Source organism: Telmatherina bonti, assembly GCF_933228915.1.
Source record: "Telmatherina bonti genome assembly, chromosome: 4".
Taxonomy (NCBI): domain Eukaryota; kingdom Metazoa; phylum Chordata; class Actinopteri; order Atheriniformes; family Telmatherinidae; genus Telmatherina; species Telmatherina bonti.
Genome location: NC_136622.1, coordinates 22251367 through 22276500, shown reverse-complemented (window position 1 = coordinate 22276500; position 25134 = coordinate 22251367). Strand labels below are relative to the sequence as shown.

The window sequence follows — 25134 nt, the reverse complement described above, 5'->3', positions numbered from 1 at the left end:
CTGCACGGTGGTGAGCTGACTTTGGTTTAGCTAAAGAGCCTCAGTAGGGTTCAACAAATCCCACACTTGACATGATAATCTGACACCTTTTTCACACCAAGGTTAGCACATATGCAGCTGACAGGTACACTGCACTACAAATAAGTGGTTGAGTTTGTATTTAATGGTGAAAAAGAGTGCCTTAAAATTAATTTTGTTAAAACTGATTCTTGAATAAAGAGCACTGGAAAGAAGATCCACTCAAACCTTTCTAATTTTAATTTAAAGTACTGTACAAAACAATAAGTAGTCAGTAGGAGACACTGATGTCTAACGATGGAAACATCCTTGATTCACATCGACTCCTGTTGATGTTCATCCACTAACTTTTATTCTAGCACCACAAGAAGATGCAAATTCATGGTTTTGAGGGGGAAAAAAATGTTTCAACAGAGTTTTAATAGATTTCTGTAAACTTTACCACTCATTCATGTTTTACTCAGGTTGTCAATTTTCCTGCTTTTGATTTTAACATGCACATTGTACATCTTCATAAGACTCTATAAGGACACATTTATAGTTATACATCAAAGTACAATGTTTAATGTTGTGCTTCATACATGATGGGAGTATCACTAATGTGACCTGGAACTCGGCTCTACTTATACCATCAAACACTTCATTTAGAGTTTACTTAAAAGTGTTGTTAACAAAAGACTACAGAGCCTTCATCATTTGGTTCAGCGTATCCAGAGCAAAACTTACAGGGTAAAACCTTCAGGGAGATGGGTTCTTTTGCCAGAATCGTACGTGTCACCAGGTACTGGACGTTGCAGGTGTAGTCGCTCCTACTGTCCTCTGGTCTCACATGAGCAAAGTATAAGCTGCCATCTTTGCCCACCACCACCCTTTCACTAAGCTGGATATGATGCAACCCTGATGACAAATGCAAAAAGGGAGAAAGAAAGAGTCAGAAAATTCTGATTATTTACTTTTGAAAGGAAGTAAAAAGAAGTTCAGTTACTAAATACTTCGGCACACTGGGTGGAAATAAAAGAGTAAACAGATTATAAAGAATAAAGAAAGAAAGGAAGTCTTGTGATGGGAATAAATCACAAGACTGCTTTTAAGGATGCTAAATGTATTCATGAATGTTCTGAAAAATGTAAAAGACAAGTCAGAAAATATTCCTTTAGAAACTGATGTTTCTTCTGATTTGATATTATGAAGTGACTAAATAGCAGATAGATGAGCAGCCTAAGAGTTTGTTTTATTAGGGAGACAGGAAGCACTTAATGGAGGCAGAGATGGAGAGGCAATATACTCACTCAAGTCCATCCAGTGAATGATGGGTTCCATGGAGCTCTGTGGGGGGTTACACTGCAGGACCATACTGTTGCCCTCATCTGCTTTCAGACTAACTTTTTTGTCTTTCTGCTGGGAAGGGAGTACTGCAGGGAGGAAGGAAAAGAACAAATACGCAGCAGTAAGTCTGTGTGGAAACAGGTGGTAAACAAACATAAACACATGGAAAGATTCCCCTGGGCAACTGTCATCACATGTCACATTAAGCACACAATGCAGAGGATGAGGAGGATTATTTATACAGTCCTACTGGAGGAAGCTCAGAGAAGAAGTCAGGTTGTCTTTTTTTTCTTACATAGGTTGAATGACATGATGCGTGAGTCGTGTGTATAATCTAACCTCCCTCCTTCCCTCAGCTCATTGTTGATAACCCCACAGGAGCCTCTGAAAAGTGCTTCACATGACATCAACTCAAGAGCGTTTCTAGGGAAACTGTTGTCAGGGAAACTGTGGGAAGGAGGTCGCCCAGGAGAGAGCCAGTAACACAGGTGGATGGCTATTCAGCTGTGCTCTTTACTTTGCTTGGGGTGTGTGTGTATGCTGGTTGTTCTAATACTGCATTATGTTCTGGCTGGCACATGTCTGAGCATGGGCCTCATCCTAGTAACACACTGAAGTCTCCATAAATAAAATCTGTTTACATCAGATAAATTAATCCCCAGCAGAACACCTCACTTCTAACCTGAACCTTGAGAAGATAAGAAAAAATGACATTGTTTTTAGACATAACATGATTCCTCTAGTAACTCAAAATATATAAGGATGTTTGATCTTTAGATACCATTTCATAATATGCAGCATTTTTAAAATAGATTAAAAAAATATTTCAAATCCAGAAATGGGACATTTAATGTTAAACATATTAACCATCCCTCAAATTTGATTATCAGTGTTTAGTTTATGGGTAGTGACTGTGCTCTTACCATCTGTGCGAAGTATGGCCTCATTAGACACAGCTGTCCCCAACTCATTGGATGCATAGCAGACATATTTGCCTTGGTACTTCTTCAGGGTGTCCATCGTATTTCTGAGCGTGTAAAATGTAAATGGATTTACAACCTTGAGCTCTGGGTCACTGCCTGGGTCAAACTCCTCTCCATCCTTCGTCCATCGGAAACTAAACCACAGAGAAAATCACCAAGTCAAACGCCAAAGCCATTTCAATGTTCCTTTGAGAGCAGTCATAAATGCACAGAGATGTCTTTGTGTTTAAAGGGGACAAAAAGATTGCTGTAAAATTTCCACAACATGCCCCGACATGACTCAGAAGCTTGTGCCGTGTAATTGTGATATTCATCTTGTCCTCAGCAATCAGAGTAGTTTTCCACTTCAGAGCAGAAATGACACTCTGAGAGAAGATTGCTTGAGGGCTTAATGACATTTATCCCCTGTTGAAACAAGATCTCTTACTGGGAGAAGCTGTCCTCTGATGGGATGCTAATATGTAGATGTCAGCTGGACATGGAGCGGGAAGGTCACTGTTTGCAAATTCCTAAAAGCATCTTTGGACTCAGACACATCATGTTTATTCTGTTTGTTTGTATGCATGCGTGTGCCAACTAACTTGGGTGGAGGGTTGCCAGAGGCTTCGCAGCTCATAACAAAGTCTTCAGTGCTGAAAACGGTGACAGACTCCGGCTGCTTGGTGATCACAGGAGGCTCTTTGACTGCATGACATAAAATCAGAATTAGCACTTTTTCAAAGCAAACATGTTCAGTAAGTTCAAGCAAAAATCTATTAAAAATGTAAAGAGATCTGCTCATATCTTGAATAGCCTTGCTGACTTTGAAACGCTGAATTCCTTTGACATGTTTTCGTAACGCTCGCAACCATAAACTCCAGCTTTGACATGCACACATAAATCTCTCTGCTGTGTCACACACATATACGGAGCTACTTCTAAAAGCGCAGATTCATTCTCATAGTTTTACAGCTGCCGATAAGTACGTTGAGTTAAAATCGATGAAAAAGACTCCTCAAAGAGATGAAATGTAGGCCGAGGAAAAGAGTAAGAGCTGGGAGAGAAAATGGACTGAGATGAGAGGAAATTGATACAGCATAATGTAAGAGGGAGAGTTCATGTAAAAAAGATATATGGAACAGGGCTCCTCGGGAGACTAAGGGAGAGAGTGAAATAGGAGAATCTGTGGGGAAAAAAAGGATAATAAAGAGAAAAATTATGACCACCAGAAGAGGTGTCTTCTTTTTTCTGTCCGTAACAGTCATGTTTCCATTTTGTGATGAAAACTCATTTAAAAAATACTGGAAAAAATAAAGATTTGCTGGAATGTGTAAAACTCATATTAATAGGTTGTTTGCAGTGAAATAGAAATCACAGTTTCATACTTGTGGGTATTTTGTCTTTCATTTGAGAGCTCACTTCAGGAGTGAATCCACATTATGAAGGTAAATGGGTATAGCAGGGAAAGGAGGACAGAGGGGGGCTGCAATAGATAAAGAAAAGCCGCTGAAGATGGAGAGCTAAGCAGACAGGGGAGATGGATGAAAGTGCAGCAAAGAGAGAGAACCTGCAGAGTACAGAGAAAGAGAGCAAAGAGAGATCGAGAATAAACAAACAAAGGGTGAATGCAAAGATTTAGAAAGAGACAAATAGGGAGAGTGAGGAAAAGTAATGAAAGAATGCCCACTGATCGGAGAAGTAAGCCCATTTCCTCAGCTGATCAAATTAAAGTTTAGGCTGTGGGCACTGCTCCTTTATTGGCAGAGGAGGAGAAGAGGAGCTGGCGCTTAGTGCTTTAACTTGTCTTTATTTCCCATGTCTTTGATCTGACAGTAGCACTGCCTCCTTACAGACAGCAGCTCCTCAGATTTTCTCCTCCCTGCTCCTGCAGGGATATCAGCATGTCAAAACACGCCCCACAAACACAAACAGTCAAATGTCCACAGTAACACACATGATAATGCACACTAGCACAACACAACAAATGCACACAACTGCCAAGTTCATTAAAGTGCAGCAATATACAGGAGTTTTTCTGTCCGCACAAAGGGAAAAACAACTTTTATGGCATGATGAAAGTGTTTACAATCAGCTTTAATGGTACAGTCACTGATACAGGAAACACGTCAATAAGGTTAAAAGCACTTACAATTACTTATGTGGTCTGTTCGTCCATTATGTTAGCCAGAGTAAAAGCAACAAAGGAAAATATTAAGTCACAGTAAACAGAAGAATAGATACAGCACCAGTCAAACGTTCGGACAACAACTGGTTGGTAGATAGATAGATAGATAGATAGATAGATAGATAGATAGATAGATAGATAGATAGATAGATAGATAGATAGATAGATAGATAGATAGATAGATAGATAGATAGATAGATAGATAGATAGATAGATAGATAGATAGATAGATAGATAGATAGATAGATAGATTGGTTAAGGCTGGATTTAAATGGCTCTAAAAACATAGTCAGGGTTAGTTATAAAAACAACACATAAGGGAGTGATATGAATCATGGTTACAGGTTTGTCACAGTTCATGGCTTTTGGCTTTAAGGACAAAGTTTCTAACTTATTTTATTTACTGACTCCTGTCTCAGTGATTTTAACTAACATGTCAGAGGCTTGCCAAATTATAAACAGGCAACTTGACCTTTTTCTTTTTTTAACAACCTTGACCTGCCCTTCCTCCTCCTCATTCTCCCCTCTTCCTCATCACCCTTCTTACATTGACCTTTTTGGACTGAAATAGGGAAATTTACAGCATTTTATACACTTTTAAGTAATTTGCATGTATGTGTGTGTGTGTGAGGCCACACGCTGTTTGTTTGTGTTCTCACACTTTTGAAATATGTGTAGGTGGTGAAGGAGTGTGAATCATGTCCAGTAGTCTTCGATAAAGAACGAACAACGGCAGCAGAGGAAACAATATTCTCTTTCCTTCCACTGGAGCTTTGTGGGCAGGCCGACAGCAGCAGTGAAGATGAAGATCAATCTCCCTGCAGGGCCATGAACTCAGCTCTATTTCTAATGCACAGTGTATGAAGGAGGTAGAAGCAATGAGAACAATGAGGGAAAAAAACTCACAGCATTTTTGTTGTATAACTAGATTGTTGATTTAATTACTCCTTGATCAGATTCTAGTTTTCACCAAGGGAATCAGATCAATAGAGGGACTGATCAATTCTATGACGGGATCAGTTACAAAGTAATTAGACACACCACAAGCCCAGACGAGGTCTCACCAAAGGAACCCGTGACAGCATTATTCTCAGCATAACAGACCTTATTTTTTTCTCTTGATATTGAGCTTACTGAAGGAGAGACACATGCTCATACTGTTCATTTGCACTAATTAATCATGATTAAAGATTATCAGAGTGCTTTGATGAATCAACAGCAGAATTAACACAACAAACAGATCTTTGAACCTCATTGAAGTATTCAGATTTTGCTATGAATAGTATGATATGAATCGGTACTTACAGTTGTAGGGTATTTGTATAACTGCTTGGCTGGGTTGGGCAGCGAGGGAGAGGAGGGTGAGGACAAGGGGGAGAAAGTGGGAGGAGCGCTGCCCCCTACTGCAAACCTGCTGTCGCTGCGAATGAGGCATTGCTCACTTTCCCATCAAAGTCCCAACTGCTCACACACCCAGTAAAATACACGCAGAGACAACCTCGCTTTTTTCGCACACACTCAAGCTGAGCAAGTGTCAGGCTTTGTTTCCTGTGCAAGAGGCCTTGGCTTTGCTACATATGTCTTTGGTCCTGCTTGTCTTCTGTTTCTCCTTTGGTTTCTCCTCCTTAAATTAGGTCAATGCCTTCCTGCAGGTCTCCTCTCTGAAAGACAGAAGAAAAAGAAAAGGTGGAGGGGTTTGGGGGGGGGCGGGGGGGGGGGGGGGTAGAGAGGGGCCATGTGTCAGAATGGGAGAAGAATTACCATGAAGCATGTGGTCACACTAACAAACAGACTGAGACATGGAGTTTACATGTCCATCACGAGTCAACAATACAGACAGCAAAACCCCCCCCCAAAAAAACCACAATGCCTATAACAAACCTGTTCCTGCACACACAAACACACACACACACCCGTACAGAAAAAAGTCAACATTTGGTTTTAATGACATGACCAGTGGCCCATATGTAAAGGCCAGTCAGCAGGACAGATGGACTGAATGCCACAACAAGAAGCTGAACAGAGCCTCCTTTCAACCAGATGGGCCATGAAAAGACAAATGCAGACTGATGGAGTGTCAAATCTGATTAAAAAAAAAAAAAAAGTACAGACAGACAGACAAATAAATTGTTTATCATTAGGTTAGCTGGTCATGGCGGCTCATACTGGGTGACAGAAATGCGATAAAGATGCGATAAAGATGCTATCACTCGTGGTGAGTGAGGCAAGCCACCCCTCCTGGGAGTCCATCCTTTCTCCATCTGTATGATTGGAGCTGGTCCCCGCTGCAACAAGCAGGCTGTCCTCCTCCGTGGCACCACACGGCGCAGCCCACTAACTGTTTACACTACTCAGTATCACACACAAAGAGCTGTTACAGCATTCCATGATCAAGACATACATGCGAGACAAAAGAAAATAGCGACAACAGAGGAAGACAGAGGTCTACTTGGCAGTTCTTCAGGCTGACTGAAGGAGTTTTGGCTCAACTCGCTGCCATTTGTTGGCAGTGCCACAACAAAGCGATGGGTGACCTTGACAAGATGCATATGAGAGAAGAGAGGAGAGAAAGATGATGAAGGAGCACTGAGGGTGGGAAGAAGATGGAGAGTGGTGATTATTGTCAATTTTCTTTCCACTAGTGGAAGGTGACGAACACAACAATTACTGTTGATGTTTCATGTGTCACTCATGTAGAGAAAAGACTGAACAATGTGTTAGGAGAAGAAACAGGGATATGGGATTTATCTTCATCAAAAGAGCCAAAATACATTGAAATAAAAAACAAACAAGATCTAAGTCTCTAATAAGCCTGTTTAAACTAACAGCATTAGGAGTACATGAGCCTTTCCACTCACTGGCTTGCCTTTCTTCAAAGAACGGCAGACAAGCGGTGATGAGGAAGGAGTGGTAAGTGGGTGCAGGACTTAAGGAAAGATAAAAATTGAAAAGAGGGATTGAGGAGAAGCAGGGGGGAAAGAAGAGGTGAAGCCGAAGAGAAGAGGGAGGGGATGATTGTAGGGGCGGAGGGATGAGAGGCAGGGGAGGAGGAATGACACAGGGTGACAGCTGTGATGCTAATCCTTTCCATCCACCGGCACATTTACACACGTGCAAAATCTTTAGATGAGTGTGCATCACTGACTTTCTCCTTCGTCCTGCTCTTCCTCTCAGTCTTTCCATCAGACTAAAGCCTGTTTTATTGTTGTTCTATGGAGACAGGGAACCAATTAGTCCTAAAGCAGCTTTTCTAAAATGCCATTAGAGGCAGCTGAATGAAGCAGGGCAAGTTAGGGTATTAGCCGTGGTGTTAGTGGGATCTTAGGTGGGAGCTTGCCTATCAGCTCCTGGACCAAGGAGATGGTGAAGGAGTGTTTTGTGGAGGCAAGTAAGACACTAATTAATGATGAGTTGCACCATACCTTGTCAGTCTGCCAGTCCCAATTCACCAAAAGACTGTGCAGCACATGCACAAGCTACACACAGGCTTGTAGGGAGTTACACACAAAGAGGCTTGTAATGCATGAATACACAGACAAAAAAAAAGAGGGCAGACAGACACACACCTCGGCTGGTCTGACAGAGGAGATCAGTTAAAAGGGCACGTTCCAGTGGGCTCCAGTCAGGGGGCAGAGGGAATATTCCAGTAATGGTGAGATAAAGCAGTAAAAGGGAACACCATAACCGGTTGGGAGGGGCCGAAGAAACAACTGTGACATGAAAGAGAGGCGATGAGGTCGTCATGTAACAAGGTCAGTCCAGCCACCCAAACAAGCTGATAGCCCAGACTGATGTGGTCCGGGACAAAGAAACACACGCGTACACACATGGACAACTTCCAAGCTGTGTGCAAGGCATGGGGCCAAGAGGCTAGTCCATTATGGAGGGGTGAGAAGCTGACATTGAAGCAGATGCCTGATTTCACTTCTTCTGGGTGACTGCTGTGCAGCTGTCAATGATCCAATCTCAGCGCTGTTACCTGCTTCATTGGATGGGGTCAGAGGCCACACGTGGAATGTCTGCTTTCAGCTGGGCTGAGGTGACCCGACAGTGTTTCTGAGTGCTTTTAAAAAACTATTATCACCACTGTCGTGTCAAACGGTGCCATTAGAAGTCACTCAGGCACAGGAAAATTGTGGAGTGGGCTGCACATGTGGAAAAAAAATAAACATAATGTTTCTTTTTTTTTTTCCTTTCAAAAAGCTTGACTACAGAAAGTGCCGCCGTCAAGCCAAATATGAAGCCAGGCGCATCGGCCAAGTCAGTTTTGCAATTATTCATGAGTTTCTGCTTTGAGGCGTTTTGCTTTGAAATAGATGCAAACAAGCCAGACATTTTGCAATATGCTGTTAATATTGCCGTCATTATCAAAGTTAAACTGTTGCATTGCAACGTGTAACCTCACTGCCTCCCATCAGATAGGGAAAGGGCCTCCACCTTCCTTCACAAAATGCAGTAATTAGCATAAAGATAACATGATGGTCGTTGTCAAGCACTTCAAATATTTAATGGGCTCTTGTCTGTGGAGAGGGTGGCGCAAATACACCAAACCTTGAGAGTCTGATCATGTACTGAAATTTATGCATGTTCTGATCCTCTCTTGCCAATAAACCACGCATACCTGACAAATCTTATGCCTTGACTTCTCACATATCTTCAGAAAAAGCTGCTATGTTGATGGAAGTGCACTACACTTTTTCTCATTGCTTTCATTGAATGTAACTGAATTCAAGGGTTTGTGTGTGTGTGTGTGTGTGTGTGTGTGTGTGTGCAAACATGTGTGCAGGTCCTATGTCCTGTCATGCCATGCTTTTAAATATTAACCATCTCCAGCTGTGAAGATGTGTAGGAGGAGAGATGGAAGACAGGAGGTAGGGGGAGAAAAATAAATGAACACATGCCCCCCTCTTTATCCCATTCTCAACCCTCCAGGGTTTGTCTGTCTGAAGAAGCATCAGATGAAAAGGAGATGGATGGAGGGATATTGGAAGGGTGGAGTGATTTAGACAAAAAAAAATGTAGTGGTCAGATTATAATGGAAAGATGGAGAAGTCATTTAAAAGAAGGTTAATGAGTGGATGAAGGGGCCAACAGGGAGAATGAAAGAGGAGGGGTATCTAAGAAATAAGGTGATGATAGCGGGGGGTATATGATCAGGCACCCTACAGAGTGAATTATTCATAAAAATCCCCTTCCTGTCGGCGCTATTTGCCCTAAATTCACCCAAATTTATAATTTATCTGTTTCCCTTGCCATTCATTTTGTTTGGCCTAGACTGGCGCTGACCATCCATACCTACTGTCTTCATCTGTCTGACTCTTTCACACACCCCCCCCCCCCCCCCCCCCCCCCCCCCCCCCCCCCCCCCCCCCTACCTCCTCTCTCTGGCAGGGTCATGCTTAATGCATGAGCCTGTTGCAGTGAGACAAGTCTCAGACCTTCTTTGTCACCACATAAGGAACAATACTGCAGATCATTTAATAGTTTCTACCTGAACCTGCTCTGCTCCACAAGTACAGGACAGTCATTTGTCATTCATTATTCACTACAGTGAATTATTAGTCTTTATTCTCATTTTCAGAGATGTTTTGTGGTTAGGAGCCCAGTACTATAAAAGGAACTTTCCAAGAAGATGAGCACCCCATTTTCCTGTCACCTTTTAATCAATCATCTCCTCTCTCCACCTGCAGAGTATCTGACACTAAAAGCTTTCTTCATTTCCACACCAATTGCTTTTAAGAATACTTTTCATAGTTTGTCTTCCTCTCGTCTCCTCTTCTGTCTACTTTCAACCTCTTTTCTCTCCATCATCTTAATAAACTGCTGCGGTAGCACTCTGGCTTGGACAATAGGCAACATGGCTGCTTAATTCAATATTTGCTACTCTAATGGAAAAGGGGGCTTCACAGTGTAGCACGGTAGGAAACCAATATCTTGCTCATGCTGATACTCTTTGTTTAAAAGGCCAAATAACATGTGTTTCAAGATCAATGATGCATGGTCAACTCCAAATGGAAATTTTTCCAGCTGAAAAATGCTGTAGAGCCACAGCTTATCAGGCTGCACAGACAGCACATTTATCAATACTGCTATTAGCATAAGCTCAGTAGATAAATACTCTGCACCTTCCACTGGTTCCAAACGCCGTATCCTATGTCCTTCATTTTCAAAAAGCCTGCACCTCTTGTGAGGAGCCCCACCTTACAATAAGCCCTGGTGTTTGGTCAGAGGTTAGAGGTTAATATCAGAGTGGCACAAAGATGGAGAAAATAAAGGTTGTCAGAGGAGCTGTGAGGGCAACCGCCCACTCCCTTTCCATCCTGGTTGCCATGACAACATGGTCTCCAGCATCCCCCTTGTACATACAAATTCAGTTATTCACACACATGGTCACTAACGGGTTTGCAGCATCACTTACATATGCGTACACACGCACTCAGTCTCTTATGTACCGGCGCAAACTCAAAGACCGACACCTCAAATGCAACATTCACACACACTCACATATAAATGCAAATACTGGCTGTTTTCTGTCTATATTATGTACAAATACTTCAAGTGTCATGCATTTTCAAGCATCTATGTGGATAAATAAATGATGGATTCATTCGACTGGGAGTTAAGATACAAAATGCAAGTACATGATTCTAGTAGTCTCTTATTATCTGCGTTCACTCTGCAGTGTACACCAAGAATCACAGCATATAGCCTGGATAGCAAAAGAATACATATTGTGTGATTTATTTATTAATGTTTTTCCCCCTAAGACACAATGAAAATGTTGGGGAAGAAAGCGGTGAATAATTCAGGAAGAAAGGAGTGGACTCATTAAGAACATAAGTAAGGGAACGGGTTGGAGGTAAGGTGGAAGGAGGAAAGAAACAAAAACAAAGAAAAAGAAGGGCAACACCGGTGGGAGATCAAAGAGGGGGTCAACCACAAAGTCTACAACAAAAGTCTGAAAAATTCATAAAAAAGTGGAAACAAAGAAAAAGGAGTTAGCATCTGGGTGGGGTATGAGGGACAGTTGATTTAAATAAAAAAAAAAAGCAATATAAAATAGAAGACAGATCTGGTTATAGGATCTTCCTCCAGTAAGAGTCCTTTTAATGACCATAACAGGGTGTTACCCCATGGTAAAAGTGTATCGGATTCCCTCCTTGTGTGTGTTTTTATGTTATTGTGTGCATGTGAGTGTGCGTATCAGTACAGATCAACCTGTGTGTCAGCAGGTCAGCTAATCTCTCTTGTCAGCTAATGGATCCAGTCCTGCCTCCAAGATGAGTGCTGCTTCCAGCATGTTAGCTGCTGCTCACTTAAGTCCACAACTGATAAGGTAATTTGTTTATGGTCAGCCTGTCAGTCTCCTACCTCCAGGAAATAAAGATGTATAGCATCACTAAGCAAAATAAAAACAAATAGAATAAAAGAATAAAGCAGGCTGACATGCTTGTGTGGACAGAAGCATGACTGCCAACTTGAAACATTTGACTCTCTTTTTTCATTGGTTTTGTTTCAGTCTTATTTCTGTTGAGTCTTGTGTTTTGGTTTCTTATCTTCTTCCTATCTGTTTATCTTATAGTCATGCCCTTGCATGTTCTCTTCTCTTTACTGCCACTTCACTGGTCTCGCTTTGTTGATTCCTCCACCTGGTTCTAGTTTAGTTAGTTCCCCTCAGTGTACAAAAGCCAGCTGGTTTCTGTTGTTTTCTACCAGGTTGTCATCATCGTGGTGCTTTTCTTTTCTTTCTTTAAAGGTTTTCTCTCAGTTTGGTTTGTTTATCCGTTTGTTCATTTGGTTTGTGACCCCTTGTGTAGTCGTGCCTTTTGTTTTGGACCAATAAACTGCTGACAACTTCCTCCTGCCTGATTCTGCTTTTGGCTCCTGTCCCCAAAAACGACTACGCACTGTGACATTGGCTGGTTGTTTTCTATTTGAATTACATTTGAATTAACATTATCTATATTCTGTTAGTGCAGCAACAAGACATTTCTTTAAAACGTAAAATTAACACAGTTGATCAAACATAAGGACTTTACAGAATCTGCTGTGCTTGCTGTCTGTGTTGGAAATTAGGTTTTCTATTTTGCTGTTTTCTGAGATGTTAAGCTTCCTGTTTGCCAAGTTTTTTTTAAAAATCAAATGTAGTGTTCTCACTCTGGTTTTAGATGGTCTGAAATGCTGTTTTTTCTCCTTAGTCTTGCTCTTCTGAAATGTTGCCAATATATATATATATATATATATATATATATATATATATATATATATATATATATATATATATATATATATATATATATATATATATATATATATATATATATATATATATATGTATGTGTGTATATATATATATATATATATGTGTGTGTGTATGCATATGTATATATATATATATATATATATGTATATATATATATATATATGTATATGTATATATATGTATATATGTATATGTATATATATATATATATATATATATATATATATATATATATATATATATATATATATATATATATATATACAAACAAACAAAAGAAGCATCCACTAATGACAGCTTCTGAAGATTATTCTTGTTGCAGAATGGTTTAGTGTTCATACAGCAGGTAGTTAACAGTGTTAGCTTGAGTAAGGAGGGGTAATCATGACATTATGAAATTACGTGGAAGAGCTATTAGGAGTGACCTTCTGTCTTTCCTCCTCCCTCCTTGCTTTCATGTCTCCAGCTACATCCCACAATCCTTGCTTCGTCGCCATCTCTCACACTTAGCCTCTCCCCTTTTCTCCTATTCATGTGAAATGAATAGCTTCCGTAGTATTTCTTCTCATTTTGACGTACATTTTGACCTTCACTGACGCATTCTCTCTCTTTGCCTTTGTGAAAAGGAAAAGAGGCTCAGCAAAGATATTTTGGTAAACATGTTTTTGTGCAGCCATTCGTCCTCTAAAGAGAAAAATTAGAAGGCTTATCGCGTAGATGAAATGGAAATTTTAAAGTGTGTGAACTAGCAAAGCCTTTGGTGATGAAACTAGAGTCAGGCGGCAAAGTAAAAAGAAGCCAACATCAGAATAGTGTCTGACAGTGTGTGCCCTACAACCAGATGCAGCAGCTTAACGCAGCTGGAGATGACAAACCAGCTGCAGTAACACAAACAGTAACAGGACCAGAGGGAACTCCAGCACTGCAGCAGATGCTTGCATTTTCACACCACAGCCTTTATAAGGGCACAAAATATCAGCATTTACATGACCATGGTGATTTTTTTTTTATTTTTTTTTGTTACACAGGCCATTGATATTCAGGTCAGCCATGCATAAATTTAGCTGCAGAGAAGAGTAACCATTAAGAGAGCTGTAGTGATTTGTGATTGGCTTCAAAGATGAAAGGGGGCATATGTGTGCACTTGTGTGCATGTCTGGGTTGCATCAAGTGAGAAGAGCAGGTGGGGCCGACATAAAGCAAGTGCTGGCTGTTTCAGGTAGCAATGTCTGAGGGGCGGGGGTGGCTGTGCAGGCAGCCCATCAGCAGACAGAGAAGAGGGAGTGGTCCCTCGGGTCAAGTGATAAGTGGCCCATATAGCGCTGCAGGACACAGCTGCCAGCCACTCGTGTGACACGCAAGGACACGTGGCCACTTCTATAGGGAAAATAGTAGTCCACGATATGAAAGGGGGGGGGGGGGGGGGGGGGGGGGGCATTGTGTGTGTGTGACCTATGTCCTCCAATCGAAGCATGACAGACAATTGATCAATTATCCATCTACATGTTTCCAGGCAAAGTGCATTGAAAACATTTGAATGATCTAATCTAAGCTATATATAAATAATAAGCAGTAAAATATTTTCATTTCTGACAACACTAAGTACGTTTCTCTATAATAATCATGCACAGATTAATACATAAGCGGTTATGGCTTTTGGTCATCGACACGTCAGCACAAAAACTAACAAACTGAGGATCAACCCACCAACTTTCCAGGTGGTGAATACCTACGGTCCTACAGAGTCTTATAACAGAGGCATCATATGAGATATTTTCTGCAGTAAGCTCCCCTGCATTCAGATTACTGCCAGACTTTGTCAGAAACATTTGTCAAGGTCTTCTTAGGTTGGATGTAATCCCATCTTTTCCACCACTTCAGGGAAATGAGCTGCTGGAAGACGAAGGTCACTCAGTGCAGTGCACATTTGCATTGTAGGCCCCCAGTGGCTTAACGACTGTGGGAAAGTAAATGGATCTTTTCACATTTACTGGGTTTGTGGAAACACGCAGGAACATGCACAAACTCAAACACAGATAGCAATTCAAGTGGAAAAAACACTGCAAATCAAGGAAAAACTCAACCAACAACACAAGTATAACTAATCAAATGTCACAAACAAGTTACTGCAGGAGGGATGGAGGAAGTGCTGTTGCAGCTAAACAGTTAAACAGCTTGATTGGTGGTAATCAGCATCTTTTAAATGATTAACCAGGTCCAACAACAGCTTCATGGCAATCCCATTAACTTTGTTGTCAGTTGCAAAAGCAGCACTTCTGTTTAAGTGCTCATCGCCTAATCAAATGCAAGGTCTTCTGGGGATGAGGAAAGAGATGTAGCACTGTTGCAGAGCTTATAAATATCTACGGAGTGGAAGGAGAAAGGATGGACAGGGAAGTAATGGAGCGAAAAGATTACAAGGAATGAAAGAGAACTCAAGGTACGTTATGTATTGTAACGGTGTTAAATTGAATGCTAAAAAGATGATCAGAGACTTGTCAACTACATGGCAATTTCTCAAACCTGTCACCTTCCAGCTCACAGAATAGCATAATAGTATTGTCACCTGCTAAAACTAGACAAGTACTTGGACGGGAAAGACCTCCATAAAGCAGAACATTTATATGCTTATTGTAAAGAATTGTTTTTAAATCTTTTGTGTCCATAATTCCTTCCTGATCACTCCCAACATCTAAATTAATTTAAGTTAGACCAAGACTCATTCTCAGAACACTAAAATCAGCCCTGTAGTTTTTCTGCAAAGTTGCAAACAGGCAGACAACATAACCTTAATGGTGAGTATGAAATTCCGCATAAAGTATTTTATTGGTTATTTTTTTCCCCATATAGAAATCCTTTTTTCTGCCAGTTAAAATTTACTTTTCTTTTCTCCTTTTTGCACTGCAAATGTCAAGGTGATTTATCTCCTATATAAACAACACTCTTACCAACAAAATTAGAAATGATTTTAAGCTTTTTCAGCTGATAAGCCCCTCTGTCTGTTCTCTTGCTTTTAAAAAAGAAAAAAAACTGATGAATAAAAAAAAGGTTTTTATTACATAAGTGTGCACGTAGAGACGAGCATGGCCCACTGGAGATGCTGCTTTCTGCAAAATCAGCATTTTACACACGTACACAGCAAAGCTAAGATATGAGACCACACACACGTTCATGCAGCAGCAGACTGCTCGTCTGGGTAATCGTCAAGTCAAACGAGTCAGTTTAAGAAGATTTGCCTCTCAGTCAAATCTGACTGATTGAAGATGAAAGAAGCCAGGGAGATGTGGGAAACAGAGTTAGCATGGTGATGTGGTTTCTGGACCTTGTGCATCAGTGGCCTCTGCTTAATTTCTACACAACACCTGTGTGTTTACTCAGGGTGTGACAGGTCAGTGTCGTTATGCATGACTCACTTTGTTTGTGTCAGTGTGTGAGCATGCATGTGTGTGCGTACGTAGAGGTGTCAATGCCTCTGGCACCATTCTCTTTTCTCACCTCACAATCACCATGACAACCTCCTGACTCTCTTTTGGCAGCACACAGCAAATATTTCTCTCCCTACCCCCTCCCACATGTTCATCCTCCTCACCCCATCCCCCCATCTCCTTCTCACTCTGTCATATATCTCCACTCTCCACCTTCATCTCCCATCTCCTGTGTCTCCATCTCTGCCTTACTCCCCGTCTCTGTCTTTCTCCAGTTCCCCTCTTATGTCTACATGCAACAACAGTTGAAAGAGTTCGTCTTTCCTGACAGTCATCTTTGCAGAAAGTCTATCTTTTATTTGTGCAACTGTCTATTTCTCGCTCCCGCTGTCTCTTCTCTGCTCCCTGCTGATTGCGTTTCACTATTTGCATGAAGCCCCACTTTTTCTTTCCCTAAACTCTTCAGTCCCTCTCGTTCCTCTTGTTTCCCTACTTCTTCCTTACAAGAAAAAAGCATGTGGACCACATCTGTTGTGGATTACACCCTCATTACATCCACCCAGTCAACAAAATGCACAATATAATTACAGGTAGCTTTTTTTTTTATATATATATATCAACCTCTACCATCAACCTCCATGAAGCTGGAGAGACATCCCAGTCTAAGGGGAAATTTGCAGGCTGGCACAGCATTGATACAGTCCCTCGACCCTAAGTGGTTTGCTAACTCCCATCACATCTGCTATCATTATCATCAGCAAACCATTTCTGCTCTGTAACTAAATCCAATCATTACCAATGGAGTCAGCAGCGGTGATGTATTGAGGCAGAGCAGCTTGTGTACCCCGGCAGAGGAAGGCCAAGCGTCATCAAAGACCGCAGTGTTATCTGAGGAGCACAGCCCTGTTTCTGCTGCAGACCCCTGTCTCTGTAAATCCCCCTCCCCACGTCTCCACAGCCCCACAGCCCCTCCACGCACCACTCTGTGGTGGTGTAAAGAGATCAAGGACGTGACATTTTCCAGAGCGTGTTCCAATTTTCAGCAAGGCGCAAATATGAAAGAAGGTAAATAAACAACCTGTTCCATTCTGCCCGTGTTTCTATTAGTCTGGTTGTGCGTCATCTGCAGTCAGACATTTAAAGGGAGTAAACAGAATATCTGGTTTTATATGATCTATTTTAGGAGAGAGGCAGAGTGAAAAAAAAAAGTGAGGATGCAGTTTAATCTCTTCTCTATTTATATTGCTTTGCAGAGCTGCATTGCTCATTTCTCCCTGACTCCCCTCCTCTTGCATCATATCAGCTTTCTTCTAGGGTTTTGCACATAGTCTGGAACTCCAGCTGGGGCTATATCTCTTTTTCCGTCTTGTTTTGCTTCAGTTACGGGAGACGACAGAAAGAGTTTGAGTCTAATTCAAGCGAGAAGGGGGTAGGGAGAACAGACACAGAGAGATGTACAGAAAACCACACTGACCTTTGCCTGCAGCTACACAACTAAATGAGATTTTCATCGAAAGTTGGTCTGACAAGGTCTGACAGTCTATATCTACTCTTCATACACACAAAACAGAGAGAGTTAGTCCCAGCTGTTGATGTTCTTGGGAATACACCAATGGTGATGTTTACAAGCAACATAATGCACATAGACACACATTAATAGTCCTGAGGTAATATTTTGGAGCACCAAATCCCCTGTTGCAGATATCTAAATCATCTCCACCCCATGACAACACAGCTGATTGTGCTGGTTCCTATATAGGACACCTACACAGCACTTTTGCTACTCTTGCCAGTTAGCACACAGCTTCTGCACATTCCTCGAACAAGTCAGAGGTATTTTTCTTGATTCACACTGAGAGGAGAAAAAGCAGCTTTCCCAATGCCTGTGGAGGTGGAGGTGGATGGGCCAAAACACAAGAAACACTGTATGACTGCTGCTTTGCTTGTAACAACCCTGTCACTTGAAATTACAGTTTGCCCATTTCCCCCCAAGAGTGTTCACTTCACAGACAAATAAAACACTAATTCTATGGGCTGCTTGAGAGAAGGGGGCAAAGGAAGATGGGAATACAGGAAATAAAACCAATTCAGAGATGGGTTATTGCGGAACCATTCCAGCACTAAACACTGCGGGTGTGCCTCTGCCTCTGCACACTGACATTTTAATCTCCGCAGGACCTCTTTACTTTACCTTCTCATCTCGATCAGCCTCTCTTTATCTTCCAAATGTACTTCTATCTTAACTTGTACACTCAGTATCCGGAGCAGGACTGAACTTTAATGGTTCGATCAAGATTGTTAAAAGGTTACTGGAATTAAAGTGTTGTTTTTCTCCTACCAGCACTTATCCTTGCTTCCCCTGCCCCACCTTACAGTGTACGGCCTGGAGAGGGAGGTCTCTGCTTATGTGTATAATTGCTGTGTTAAGCTCATTAACAATGCCCGGGCCCTCTATGCAGTTTCGTTTTTGTTTTTAAGTCAATGTAGTTGGGAAACACACCCCCTCACCCCACCCACACCCCACCCTTGACATCTGCGCCCCTCTGGTTCCTTTCTTCTTGTTTCCTCCTCTTGGGGATTGCCCCTTTTATCTTTTCTTCACATTAACAAGTCTCACCCATGCCTCCTCTGTGCCTCCTGATACATCAGTGAGTGTTCTGCAAAGAATTCAAGAAATGATTTGCAAAAATGTGCACATCAAGTGTGCTCCGCAAGTATGGCTGCAACAGCATCTTAATACCTGCAGGCAAGAGCGCATGATGAGTGGTTTAAACAGACAGTTTCTGAGCAGAGAGTGGAGTCTCATTATTGCAGTTTTGCTTGTGCACAATTATCTCCAATTTAACCCCTGACTCAAACAATTAAAGAAAACCCATTTTTTTAAAAAAACAGAAAGTCAAAGCAGGATAACAAAATAGCTTTTCAGAGAACATCTTTCTTAGGAGGTTTGTTGGTTGGTATCCTCCTTTGGAAGTTGGCATAGAATAATTTATCATGGCTACGTGGAGAGATGAATACATTACTAGAGGGGATATTGATTACACTGAAGTTAGAAAACAGAAGTTAGATTATATAAGGCTTACTTAACCATGTCAGATATTTTGAAATGCATGTGAGGCTGTTGTTTGCACACTTCTGAAAATCATTTTAAGCCTGCAGTTTAAAAATACATAAATTACTGGTTTTGATTTTTTCATCCATCCATCTATTTTTTATACCACTTTGTCTTATTCAGGATCGCAGAAGAAGCTGGAGCCTATCCCAGCCTTTCACAAGCAAGAGGCAGTGAACACCCTGAACAGGTCACCAGGCTATTGCAGGGCATTTTGATTCATAAGACATCTGTAAGATATGTCCTTCTGTATATTCTGACAGGTTATGGTTCCCTCTGAATTGGGGGGGGGGATGACAAATCACATGACTTACACAAAAGGCAACAAACTTAAAGAACCCCTTTTCCTAAATCTCCTCGACATTTGTTTCCTTCCTGACATTTTCTTTGCCTTTCTCTGAACTCAAATCTCTTTCCTGCTGTTCATAATCAATTTTCTCTTCCCTAAAGCTCATTCTTATGACAGTCTCCTTTTTTCTTCAGGCCACTTCTCTGACATTACCCTGTTTTAACCTTGTATGCCCCCCCACCTGTACTCCTCCAGCCAGCGCCTGAATGCATGTGGTGGGTGTAGTGTGTAATAGGATGGCACAGTAGGTGAGATTAAATTAGGCTGGTGTATGGGGATTACAACCCACTCAAAACCTGATCCCCTCCCACTTTCTGTAATCCAACTCTAATGAATATATCATGGCTGACACAGCAGATAAAACCGCCGGTACGAACCTACTGTCATAACATCACTGAGACATAGGAAGGAGGTAAATACACACCGTTTTTTGTTTGTTTGTTTTACTTAAATCACTTCCAGTATTTGAGGATGATGTGTCAGTTTTTCTGGATCCTCATGTGTCATGCCCCATCTGTCCCATCTGTCTATTTATGTTCATTTAAGAGGTAGAGTAGGAGAGTGCTAAGTGAACCAAAATCAATGCATTAAAATGTTAACAATGTTTAAATGAATTAGATGGTTTATTAGATTGATTCAGAAAAGAGTGCAGTGTTTTACATGTTAGAAAACAACATGTGCCGCTCACCTGATTAAACAGCCAATATCACTTTGATGGGCAAATTATGTCTGACTCTAGTCCCGATTTATAACATAGAAAACAACGTGCATCTTTTCAGACCATTTCGTCTATAAACATCAACCATCCAAATTTTAAACCTTTATTTTACTCATCATTTTCATCAACTAATCCTTAGGCATGCCAGACACACTCTGGTACAAGCCTGAACACTGCAATCCAGACAAATCTTCCAGGAAGCCCAAAGAAACATGCCAACTCATTCAGCCTGATGAATCAGTGCCAAAAGCATTTCAGCCTGAGTGAAACATGAAACATAACACCTGCAATAAAACATTTGGTCTTGATTATAAAGCATCAACTAGAACATTTCTGAAGACATTTTAATGGGTGCCAGTGCGGCTACTGCCTGCGACCCAGTATGGCAGCCATTTTACAAAGAATGGAAGCAGTGGTCCTAATGAGTGTGAGGGGGACAGGCTGTGAACAGACTAACAGGTAGACACACCTACAATATTATGTTTAGTGGGAATGGGTGTGTGAGAGAGAGAGAGAAAAAGATTGAGAGAAAGAGAAAATAAGAGACAAGCTCGTCTGTATTTGTGCACTATATGACGGCACTCAATCGCTGTTATCCTATTATAAATCAATAGAAACTGTGGATTGATCATACTATGTATCCTGCTCCTCTAAATTACTGTATATTAGTGTATCTGGGGAAGTGTGGGCATGATACCAATCTTACACACACACACACACACACAACTGGTCCCAACAACTGTGTAGACACATCCACAGTGTGATTTGTGTTATGTGTTTGTTATGTGTTAGAGAAACAGAGGAAGCGGAGGCAAGCAGATGTTGGCTTTTGTCAGCAGCTCATAGACCAGCAAAGGTCCTCATGAGTATGGAGGAGTTGTGAACAGACTTTACAGGTAGACACACCTACGGTATGATGTATGGAAGGAGTGGGGAACATTGGCCATCATCCTGAAAGTTATCAAGTCTCCCTATTTCAACACACCAGATTTAAATGAATGAATGAACGAACGAACGAATGAACGAGCGAACGAACGAACGAACAAGCGAACAAACGAACGAACGAACGAACAAGCGAACAAACGAACGAACGAACGAACGAACAAGCGAACGAACGAACGAATGAATGTGCAAATTTTAATAGGCTGTTGGATCTATTTGTTTTGAATGATGTGTGGACCAGCGATACATGGAGGAGGATTTCTAGCCCTAAAGGACCAGGGATCCCCACCCCTGATACTTCGTTTCTGTGTGTGACAGAATGAGAGAAGAGGCATGCTGACGCATGGGTCTGTATCTTCTCACTATATGACAGCACTTTTTTGCTGATATCAATTAAACACCAATGAAAACTGTAGATTGATTATTAAATGCATCATGTTCCTCTGAATCCCTATATTTTACTGTATGTGTGCGTGTGTGTGCGTGATTCGAACCTATGCACACACACACACAGCTGCTCCCTTGTTAATGTTGCTCTAGCTATGGGGACATTTTTGTAACTTCCATCTCACACAAACTGACAGACACAGAGATGAATGATGGCTGTGGGAGAAAAAGTAAACTTACTAACCTTTGGAGCTCCGTAACTCAAGAACCGTAAGTAGCAATTTTGGCGCCGAGGTCTTTCATTTTGATTTAAGTTTGTCCATGTACAATAAAAACTAGGCGTCAGAAGCATTTGTTTGAGAAATTCAGAAATGAATTTTTTTGAGCCAGATTTAGAGTGGAGCAAGCAAAAAAAAGGGATTTTTCAGATTTTTTCATAAAACATAACGAGCAATAATGTAAAAACCGTAAAATATATGAAAAAGTCCTTTGAGATGGTAAAAGTTGAATAAAAACAGTTGAAGATCGTTGAAATCTGCTTGTTGACGCCTCAGTGGAAGCCATTGTTAAGCTGATGCAAGTGCAGGTATTTAAAGACGTATGTGCTGTTTGAATGTGGTAAAATGGTTAAAAGTTGAACTAAAATGAGCACAAGGCAGTTAAGGATCATTGAAATGTAGTTGTTGTAGCCTCAGTGGATATTATTATTAAGCTGAAGCCAAGAGTAGAAATATTTAAAGCTCATAATGGTTTTTAAATGTGGTGAAAATGGTTAAAAATTTACCTAAAATGAATGAAAGAGAGTTCAAAAATGTTTAAATGTGCTTGTTTGATGCTCAGTTGAAACAGTTATAAAGTTATAGAAAAAAGAGTTAAGGTTCAAAATGGTGTTTAGTGAAAATTTTTCAAAAGTTGAAGTGAAATGAGCTGAGTAAAGTTAAAATGGGGTCAAAATGGTTGAAAATTTACATAAAATGAGGCTTGTTGAAGCCTCAGTGGAAACTATTACAGCATTGGCACCCATAACTATGCAAGAGGTGCACCCATAAGTGTCAATTATGTGATTTATGATAGATCTGCTTATTGTCAGAATAAGGTTTAATGAGTTTAAACTGTTCTGAGTTCAACTCAACAGAGTTCAACAAACAAGGGGGCACTGACAAATAAATCACTACTACTAACAAATAATGAATTACAATGGTATTGAAAAGTATTGGCAAAAATCTGATAGGTACTGTAAAGCTAAAAGCAAAGCAGACTGTAGTACTGAGATATAAGCTATGATGCTCCCAAGTTTCATTAAAAATGCAGCTGCTCTTTGCAACAAATCAATAAATTAGAAAACCAATGCAGAAGTGTCCCCTTAATAAACAGCCTATGAAATGTAATGAAAGCTTGAACAGAGCAGTGATAATCCCGTATGTATTACAATGTGCTTAGTAGTATCAGAGATACTGTCAATATTGTTAAATAAATATATTAACTCACATCATATTCATCGCATTAAGATATTTGAAATTTTTGTAAAAACAGTGTAAAGGTACAATTGACTTTTCATTAAATCGTGAAACCATTAGCACTCAGAGAACTCAGATCTCTGCCAAGCCAATCCTTATTTATTTATTTATTTATTTTGCCAATGATGGTGGACATTTTTTTTCAGAGCTCTAATAGAAAATTATTTCTTATTCCCCAGAATAAAGAATCCTTTAAAAATCCAAACAGTGATCCGGATTATCCACAAAAATGAAATCACTTGTTTCTTATTCCATAACTACTTTTATTTTTATTTTTTTAATAACTTATCCAACCATAACTTTTGGTATCATGTTGCTAACAGACAGATAGTCGAACCACAGGCAGACCACATGACTTCTGCCTCGGCGGACTTTCTCCATGGTTTAACAGAAAAGGCATTGACGTCATGCTAACTGTTGAGAGGCTAATATTGCTAGCTAGTTCAGACTAAGCTACATGTTTATTTCTCTACTTTCTATAACAATAGAATTTTTTGATGGATAGACAGATAGATATAGTTAGGTTTGCTAGCTTTAAATTCTTACTACAATAACAATTGTAGTAACATTATTTAACTCCAACAAATAATGCCCTAGCTTAGGATAACAGTTGGATATATTTCGTCAGGCTCGGGGTGTTTGAAATGGGGGCAGTCTGGATCGATAATCGGATTTACCTGCACTTGAACTCAAAATGAAAGATCTTCTGACCTGAATTTGTGGAAGCCTCAGACCTGCTTCAGTTTCAGAACCCCAAGTTGTTCCAGCTTTTCAATGCAGTAGCTGCATTTATTCATAAATGGGCCAAGTTATTTTCCTCAGACGTGGATCTAGAAAATTATTAGGCCCAATCCATTCTGACTAGATGTTAACTACAATGAGCAAGCACTTGTATGTGATTCAAAATGAAGGCATTAATAACTTTCCGTGAAGCTGTGGTGATAAATATCCTACTGGATTTGAAATTCATTCACAATCCATTTAAATAACGTGTCTGATGCCACCACCAGATATTACCTTTGATAAATGAAAGGCAAATTAATTGATGCATAAATAATTACTTCATCTCTTTGTGGCCACTGTGAATTGTAATTCATACAGGCACACAAACACACAAAGGAACATTTTCAACAATCAACCAAAAAACTTCACAGATAGACGGATGCAGTTGGGAAACACAGGGTCATTTCAGTGTAATTATAGCCACTGCTCCGGACAATAAAGCCTCTTTGACGGCGCCAACTGTGGGCCAGAGGGAATGATGCTGCGGGGAATTCTCAATACTGCTGAAACAAAGATGTAATTTTGCTACATATTGAAAAAAAAAAAAGATGAGGAAAGTATCAGGGGGCCAAAGCTACAAAGCTTCATATACCATTTCAATTCATATTCAATGTTCAGCATTATTGTTCTGCTGCCTTCAAGTACGATTCAGTATTTCATATAACACGCACTGAAGAAGTTGAAATGAATAATCTGAACACAATCTTGTGTCATAACATAGATGAACATACTTTTAAAAATGCCCTTATATAAATAATTTCTCTCCTCTATAGCTGGAGCTTTTAGATTTGTTATTGGTTTGCAAGTAATTAATTTCTCTGGTTTTTTTAGCTGTATCCACAGCAGGACTTCAGTTTTGTCATATTAACTGTCAATGTCTTACTGGACACCCACGGGAATGCTACACTCCTCTTCCTCCCCTACCATCATACACAAAGCTATAATAAGATAATTCACTCTGGCAAATTAAATTCATTTCCATATATGACACCTCTGTTTGTGCTCTATTCCACTCCAGTTTATAACAAGGTTAGATTTATGAGTCTTTGTCTCCAGGCCTCTTCCTGGGAAGGGTAATAGAAACGTCTGTCATTATTTTGATTAAGTCCCAGATGTGTTTTTCCCTGTTCTTTGTATGAATACGGAT

General features: G+C 40.5%; 1 protein-coding gene across 3 annotated transcripts in view; it reads right to left on the bottom strand.

The window, feature by feature from the left end:
* l1cama (L1 cell adhesion molecule, paralog a) overlaps positions 1-25134 on the bottom strand; it is a 39315-nt gene that overhangs the window by 10558 nt on the left and 3623 nt on the right. For all 3 annotated transcript variants that reach the window (XM_079239293.1, XM_079239294.1, XM_079239295.1), the window contains exons 2-6: positions 5797-6152; positions 2909-3011; positions 2268-2461; positions 1308-1430; positions 745-915 (exon numbers count right to left, since the gene is read on the bottom strand). In XM_079239293.1, coding sequence (XP_079095419.1) covers positions 745-915; positions 1308-1430; positions 2268-2461; positions 2909-3011; positions 5797-5926 — 721 coding nt within the window. In that variant the 5' untranslated portion in view covers positions 5927-6152. The remainder of the gene's footprint in view (positions 1-744; positions 916-1307; positions 1431-2267; positions 2462-2908; positions 3012-5796; positions 6153-25134) is intronic.